We start from the raw sequence: 8,566 nt of genomic DNA, 5'->3' as shown, positions 1-8,566 counted from the left end.
TTTCCTGCCGTCTCTGCTGAGAGGCACAGTCCAAACAGGTGAAATAAGGCTTCAACTGCTGCGGCTTCCCAGAGGGCTGTCGCAGCACCCGAGCCAGCAGCAGCGCGCTGGCTCTGCTCGCAGGCTGCGGGCATTCCGACCTGCCCCCGCAACACCCCGAAACTACAAATACGTACAGGAATAGCGAAGGATTTGGCACTTGTTTGTAAGAGATGGCAGTGGAGGAGAAAGCATGATGAGAAACAGATATATGACAATAAATGTTAAGGTACTTTTATTATAAAAGTCTATACAATGAGCACCAGACATAGCAATGCAATTATATCTGGTTTAGTTATATATATACCATATCTATATATCCATATAGATATATAGGTTTTGCTTTTACCAAAGTAAAACTGTTATATCACAAAATGCCTAGTTCTACCATTTATTTATTGCTCAACAAGGATGGCACAAAACACACTCGGCATAACTGTTGCCATGCTTATCTACTATACTGAATAAACAGCCAAACACTGCATAACAAACACAAAGCAGCTGTTAATTCTGAATTGGAACCAGTCTGATCACTCACTCACTTATAAAAATATTGGAATCATATAGATTTAAGCATTATAAAGGAGGAATATATTATTTAAAACATTTAAATAGTGCATATTGACATTTTGCATGTGGTATATAAAACACAAACATTCATGTACAACACTATACAGTACACATTAGTTTCAATGTTTGGATACACCCGTGTCTGCAGACTGATAGAAAAGTAACTGAAGTGTACATTGCACAATGGAACTGAATAAAATTGACATATGGTCTCAAGACTAGTTTAACCTCATAATTCTCTAAGGTCCCAGATCATTTTGCAGTTTAAAAAAAAAAAAAAAAAGGCATACCACCAGTGCTCAATAGTTTTAGTGCTTTTTTTTTTTCTTCTGAATTCCAAAATTACATGCCTACAAGCAGAGTAAAACAAAACAAGAAGTATTCTACAGTACACAGATGAAATCTGAGCACTAAAAATCCTACTTTCAACCTATGTCATATGTTTCATGACAGAACAGCAAGTCTATGAGGTTACATGCTAGCCGTTTCTTCATTGTGAGAAAGTTCATTTTTGGTCTTTCATAAAGCAGTGTGAACAACAGCTATGTTGACATTAGCCAGTCATAAAAACATGCAGTGAGAGTAGGTGCATGCAAAACATGGCCACAATCAAACTGATACATTGAAGAAAAAAAAATAAAATTGAGAAAGCACCAGTTAAAATTAACACTTAGATTTTGCCAGATCAAAACCAGCTGCTGACGGCTGTTGCAGAGCATAAAGCTAGTAGCTAAATCATCATTCAGCACAGCAGATGTGATACTCAAAACATTTTTTTAGTTTCAACTCTGAAGCTAAATCATGCAAGGCCCATAAACTGTTTTGCTTACATCGTAAGAGTTAGATAACTTATTTTTATTCTCCAACTGTAAAACAAAATTGTGATAAACAGCAGTAATTTTTTCAATCAAAACTGACAGTTCACCCTGTGGTGCGCATTAACTACACTGATTTTAGCCCTTGATACCATATTTATTTCAGGTACAGTGGAATTTTGACTGTCTTAAGCCAGCTCTTTTCTGCTGAAGCTACACAGGTCTGAGCGCCATCAGATTTCCCATACACTGAGATGTTCATTATGTTCCTCAAATCTTCCGAAAGTGGAGATGCAGTATCCAATTCAGACAAAACACTATGTCACCACTAGTTGATAAACAATAACCGATAAAATGACAAAATGAACAAGAGTAACATAAGTCCTGTAGGCAACATGTGATATAACTTTTCAGTTTTCCAAGTTTTAAAAGACACTAAGCAAGGTCACTTTCTGGTTTGTCCACCGTCATCTTTATCAAGGAGAAAATGTGACCACTAATGAGCAAAATCCATAGATGTTAATTATTACTGTGTTATAGGTGCAATTTAAAATACCAAAAATTAAAGTTGTTCCACAGCAGTCCTTTGAAAAGAATTTCAGTCTGTTTTTTTTAAGTGTTCCAGGAAAAAGAGATGTACATTTAATTTGCTGACTTTTTTTCCTCATAATAAAAAATAGGCAAGAGAAGTAGTTCAGTGTAGCATTATGGTATTAATAATTTCTTCAATAATGCAAAAAGTTGGTAATAACAAAAGTCTCCAAGTTCTTGAATGCTAAAGAAAAAAAAACCCTATGGTTGTTTTGGAACAAGATGGATGCATCTGCAATACAAAACTTTGATGGAAACTGTGTTTGCTAAAGTTGGATAGAGCAGTCTCGGACTTAGAAATCTTACTTGCTCTCTAGACAGCACCTACTTACCCTTCAAATACGTTATAGTGGCACCCCAATAAAGTGCACAAACTGGATTCTTTCAACAGTGCATGACAAATGAACACAAGCACCCAATAAGTACAGTGGTAGCATACGGAAATATCACGTTATTCAATGGGCTGGAGGAATATAATTTAAATTGACTTTGAAGAATCTTGTTTGCTGATAAGGACTTCTAACAGCCGAAGTTTGGCTTTGATTTTCTTGTACTCCCTGTACTCATCAAGCATTGGTACTCGATCTTCTTTCTGTACGTTCCTGTAAAAAGAAGCACACCTCAGTTTCAAGAAAATCCTTGATACAGCAGCAAGCCAGACACAAAAGTAGCTACGTGCAGTAATCTTAGGGCAAATAGAAACGTTTGTGGCAGCTTGCTCACCAATAACAGATATATCGATATGTCTTAGTTTATTGTGGTTAAAACTGCCATCACCCCAAAAACTTAATAGAAAATCCAGCAGCATTTATGCAGCACAGCTGTTGCAGCACTGTTTATACATCTTTGTCTTAAGTTCTTATGGAAATTTTATTAACAAGATATGAAGACTTTCATTTCAGATTCTGTGCACACATTACAGAAAAACACAAATAAATTTAAGTTGATCTAGATTTTTTATGTATGTAGACTGACCCACAAACTGATAGCATAGAATTATTCCTACTTGTTTAAGGCTAGACTATAATAAATTAATCCATTAATCTGACTTACTTTTAAATCAACCCTTCATTATTAACCTCATTACTTGCCATTAAGGTCAAAAGGAATTATGCCTCAAATTCAGTAAGTACCTGATGAAGCCACGTTAGTGGAATTTGCGTGACAAATGGTCCAGGAGTTTAAGTTAAGAAGAAATACACTAGAAAGTAAAGTTACATGAGAACGTCTGCCAGTCACGAAAGTGACTGACCTCCTAAAAGAGTGTCGTTAGTTTTGTTCATGAGGTGACACACCTCGAAAAACCTCCTATTACATACAACAGGCAGCAGTTAAATCAAATTCACGACAATATATATTCAAATAAGAAGCCTAAAAGAACTCAACAATACAGAGAAGAATAAAAATTATAGACCCCTTTATGGGCAAAGCAAATACCACTGTCAGGACAGACCTGCTGGAACAAGGAACCAATAGCCAAGCTTCCCCACCCTGTGTTAAAAACAGGGATAATCTGGGTGGGGTGGCAGTGTTAATATAAAAAAAAAAAGAATTTTTTTTAAAGTATTTTAAAATGTTATCTTCCTCCACTACTAAAAATACACGACAATTTTATCTCCTTCAGGAGATTATTCATAGCAGAGATTAGAACAGATCAGACTCCATTTGGCAACATTCATATAGAAAGTTGACAAAAATATACTTGGGCTACAAAATGAGGCTGCTGTCCAGCATCTGTTTTTGTGTTAAACAAACCTTCCATTCTGCTGATAAAACTCCTCTTCAAATTCTCGTAATGTCTTGCGTAGCTTCTTTTTCTCAGCTCTGGCTTTCCACAGTTGCTCCAATAATTCAGGCCTAAAAATTTCAAGTGAAAGAAAAATACCGTTGGTAATGCAATGAAATTTAAATTCCTCAAAGCATACTCAAAAACAACTCAGCTAGCTGCACTTGTAAGAAATTTGTCTTGCTCAGAAAGAATACGCTATCTGTCTGATGGTGAAATATTGAGAACAAACTAGTAGTTAATAAAAGGGTATACATTTTCTGCTGCCTACACAGCTCAGGTAAGGCTGAAGAAGGTTTAGACGATACTCAACAATTCACTGAATACAAAAAGATCTTAGTCAGATATGTCAGAGGAAAGAACACTCGTTCAAGCCAAACACTTGCTGCGAAGTGCTGAACGTGTCACTCCCCTCCACCCGGCATTATATATTTGGTATCATGACTGCAACCGTAACAACTGCAACTTCTCCGATAGAACTAGCCACTTCTTATTTTTACGTACATAGAAGCAGCGCGGGTGCTTGACAGCCTAAGGTCCCGGGTCAGTTTCTCTTGACCATCTTCAACATCAGACTCAGAGTTTTCAACTGGGCTTAAAACAGACTGCGTTTGGACAGCGGCTTTTAAGATATCATTCAGGTCTGTAGACAAACCATCACTTTCCTCCTCTTCTTCCTGAACGTCAAAGCAGAAGTTCAAAACAATTATTTCATACATTTCAGGTCCTTATTACAAGTGCTGGGAAGTAATTTTTTTTATTTTTTTTTTCTTTTACAAATGCACTGCACACACCTTAATTTCTTCAAAAAAATGGGCAGTTTCACCTTCAATAATGGGCTGTAACATCTGCCCTCGCCTCTTCGTTGATGGTGACCCCTGCAAAAATTGAATTGTTTCATTATGTGCAATTAATTAGACATTAAACGTTATTTGCAGTCGGAATTTTGTTCAAGTCACCTAGTACCTAAAGGTATTTCTTCCTTCAGAAGAATAAAAGACTACAAACATACTTACAGAGCACAAACAAAATAACCATACAACCCAAAAAGCTCAGATGCCCAATGTAGCCTTGACATGGAGGTAAATGTTGTAGCTTATGTGCAAATACTCTTCTTCAGACTTAAACCGAAAGCACTCGTTCCCCCCCTGTTCTGTAGAAAATTCAAAGCGCAATGGTATCTCTGAATTCCATATTTACTCTTGTTCCTTCCAAACCAAGCCACAAGGGGATTATAAAGCTACACAAGGCCAGAGCAGGTTTTTATCTTCTGCCAGGCACACGCGGGGAATAATACTGCCAGTTTCTTTTTCTAGAGCACTCTGAAGCCCCACAACTGGAAGTGCTATGTCAGAGTTATCTATTGCCATCTCAGAGACAAAATCCTTTGAACTTCAGCCCAAAGCAGGTGCCACTGCACTGCACAGGTATCACTGCTAGCTGCCTGTTGCACACATGCCCTGCTCATCCGCTACCTACCCCCGACAGCAGAAGCAATTTCAACAGGGGGTTGCTTTGAACAGGAGGAAGGTAAAACACAAAAGTCACAGAGACAATGAGCTGTCAAACAACTTTAGTCTGTGAAAGGTAAATAGTTTCCCACTTCTTTGGACATTTCCATACAGGCTTCAGCGTATGCGATTAGTATACCGTGATACCGTAAGAGATATTTCATGGAAGCAAGCGTCATATAAACCAAAAAGCAATTTCTGAAATACCTGGCACTGAATACAGCCTACCTAGAAGCTATCACTGAACAACCCTCAGTAATTACAGAGCTCCACATATCTCTTACAGGTTTCAAAAGCAGCGGCCTGTGAAAAGTATTTTACAGATGTTGCCTACAGCACAGACTAGGAATTACGTTACCAGGATCTCTCCTGAATTTAAGATCCTTTTGCTTGGCTACCCACCCAATGTTTTTATTTCACAGTCAAAAAAACCCTCATGAAACAAACAAAACAGAAAATTAAAAAGGACAACTACAATATAGTTATAAGGTATTTTATAACATAAAATGCATCTCAGCGGAAGAGTCAAATTTTTGAGGTGAGACTCAACCAGTCAAGGGCACCGACGTTAACTTATGACTCACCAGTCATGTAGAAATGCTTAGATGTTTAAAAGCAACTTGTGTTTATGGAGTTCAAAAAAGGATGCTGATATAAAAGCCCTTAAACTGAAACATAAAGCATGTTTTTCTATTAAAACGTATGTGCAAGAAAGGAGTACCAGTGAACTGGTCCCTTTATCTCAACATACTTTGGCTTAAAGGGGATAGCTAGAACCAGAGTCAATGTAAACAGCCAATTAAGTTCCTGCTGGGTAAGCCACTGCCCAGCTGTGTAAATCTGGTAGAGAACTGCCTGTAGGTAAAGAGATTATCTCATGTCAGCTATGCAGTCCCTTCCTCCTAAAAGGGTCAAATAGCTAGTATCAGAACTGCTCTGTTCCAAGTTCAGGTCAGCGTGCAAGATTTTGATTACAGCTCATGAAGAACAAAGACAGCCAGCTGGTTATCACTCCCCAACTCTTTTACAGGTACTATAAACAAGGTCACATCCGTCTCCTTGCACAGTATGAAAACTTTTCTTCCTTATCTCTTACAAGACCACAGAGAGAAGAAAGAAAAGAACAGAAAGCACTTCAAATTAGAAGGAAATGAAGCGAAAACACAATGAAGAAGCACAGATGTTGTACAGATGCTGCAGATGATAAGATGTCTCACACTGGGGAAGCATGAAGGAATGGAACAGTTCTTATGGCCATCCTACCACTCATGCTTCTGGTGACAATAATCCGCGTTACAGAAGAGAGGCAAGCTTCCCTGCAACTGGTTACTGTTCTTGGCGGGACTGGAAAGTACAGTGTGCGCTGTGGATCCACACCTAGCACAGCGACTCGGGAACATCTCAGCCATGGCAAGTCAGAAGAGCTCACTTACTTCTACTGAGAACCATTTACTTCCCGAGAGCCACCACAGTCACAGACAGCTTTGAACTGCTGTGCTCTCAGCAGTAAATCAAAAATCAAATGCCTCAAATACAATGACAACATCTTCCGTCTTCTACAAGAAAGATGTATTTTATGGAACAGTATTACTGGCTCTTCTAAAGGCAGCCTAGCAGTTCAAAAGGGGAAAAAAGCAGAAATAGCATTTGTTTTACTCACAAGAATAGGAGTAATGCTTGCTCTAGTTAACATTTGTTTTACAAGTCTGTATCTGTCATAAAGTGGCTTCACAATATGTCTTTCTTCTCTAGTAACCTAAAGGCAGAGAAACCACAGAATTAATTATACCGGTCACTCAATAAGATACAAGCAAACACAAAGCGGTATGCTTCTCATGCCAGGCCACGTATATTCCAATTAGGAACATAAAATTAGCTTAACTTGTGTGTATAAAATGGGGTATATGCAGATAAAGGGGAATAAGTGGGTGCTTTTCCCTCCTCTCTTTTCTCACTTTAACTCCCTGTATTTTTAAGGAAGAAGTTTTAAAGACTTCCTGAAACACATGGGAGCTTCGGTGGAAGGAAAACCTCTATCTTTAAAGAGCCATGGAAAAGAGGCAAAAAAGGGACCAAGAACTGGGGGAGAAGACTGTGTGCCTAGCAATGATGATGACTCTACAGAAATGGCAGGGGAAAAAAAGAAAAAGATGAAACTGTAGAGAGATTTTATCTGATTTACTCTCAATTCTTGGCCACTGTGTAATATAACGAATCTTAAAGGCTATCCTGATCAGTCAGTGGCATTTTCTCCCTAAGGGGATTGTAGAACCAGTGCCAGTATCTCCAAGACCACTATACTTCCTTGGCTTTTAGGCTGAAAGGCTTGGTCGGATTTATACGGCAGTGCTGATTATAAAGCTAGCGTGCCAAGTCCAGAAGGCTGACAGAATAGTGACTGCAAAGATCTCATGACTGGACCAGTGATGCTGATTCACTGCCCAAGATAAACCCCCAGAACTTTAAGCACTAATGGCTGGTCTCCTACTCCGACTTCCTTACCTCCAGTTAGAGAAGATACGTGCCACAGACTTAACAGGGAGTAGGGGGGGGGAACTGTCTTTTCATTTCTGTTTTTGTGAAATCCAGAATAAGATTTCAGTCCTTTTCCAAGGAAATTCAATAGCGTCATTTAAGATTTTCTCTTTGTTTCACAGACATATAAGGCACCAAACACCAATCGCTTCGCAAACTCCAATAACTGTTTTGTGGAAAAAGGGGCTATTAATACATCCATTTATTTGTTTTTCAGAAGTCAATGCAGTAACGTCCTCTGATGGCAACATGGAAACCAACAGGTAACTTCATGTTTCGGAGAAGAACCCCCCCAACACACACATCAGTATTAAATGTTGGTATTACTATGCACAAGAGTTACTGTTGTCTATGCATACATTAATATAGTTTGATGAAGCAAACCAAGTATTACCGGCCGTCCATGTTGACTTTCATAATACAGAAGGCTTTTCTGGAGAGACGTTTTCTCTTCTACCAAATGGTCCTTTGTCATTTTCTGTCAGAAGAATAACCCCCACTTAATCAAACACGTCATTTTAACAGGTTTTCTACATTACCAGCTATACAGATGCCTTCGCCAAACTTAGCTTAGTTAATACCATACGTCCCACCTTGACCCATTTAAAGCTGTCCGATGTTGTCAGCACACGCTTGTAAATATTTTATTAAAGAGTGACCAAGGAAAATGAGACTCATCTTGATCATTTCCTCACAGAGTCTGTAATATGAGGCCTTGG

General features: G+C 38.6%; 1 protein-coding gene across 5 annotated transcripts in view; it reads right to left on the bottom strand.

Annotated features, from left to right (window-relative positions):
- Positions 1-249: 249 nt before the first annotated feature.
- The window catches only part of FAM13B (family with sequence similarity 13 member B), a 51,120-nt gene continuing 42,803 nt past the window's right edge, over positions 250-8,566 (bottom strand). For 4 of the 5 annotated variants that reach the window (XM_056349101.1, XM_056349103.1, XM_056349102.1 and 1 more), the window contains 6 exons: positions 8,242-8,325; positions 6,973-7,068; positions 4,596-4,679; positions 4,306-4,478; positions 3,771-3,872; positions 250-2,617 (listed from right to left, as the gene is read on the bottom strand). In XM_056349101.1, the coding sequence (XP_056205076.1) occupies positions 2,494-2,617; positions 3,771-3,872; positions 4,306-4,478; positions 4,596-4,679; positions 6,973-7,068; positions 8,242-8,325 (663 nt within the window). In that variant the 3' untranslated portion in view covers positions 250-2,493. The remainder of the gene's footprint in view (positions 2,618-3,770; positions 3,873-4,305; positions 4,479-4,595; positions 4,680-6,972; positions 7,069-8,241; positions 8,326-8,566) is intronic. The other variant, XM_056349105.1, reaches the window with a different exon arrangement.

The sequence above is a fragment of the Falco biarmicus genome, chromosome 8, assembly GCF_023638135.1.
Source record: "Falco biarmicus isolate bFalBia1 chromosome 8, bFalBia1.pri, whole genome shotgun sequence".
In the NCBI taxonomy this organism is placed as follows: domain Eukaryota; kingdom Metazoa; phylum Chordata; class Aves; order Falconiformes; family Falconidae; genus Falco; species Falco biarmicus.
Note: the sequence above shows the minus strand (reverse complement) of the source record. Positions and strands in the feature narration are given on the sequence as shown.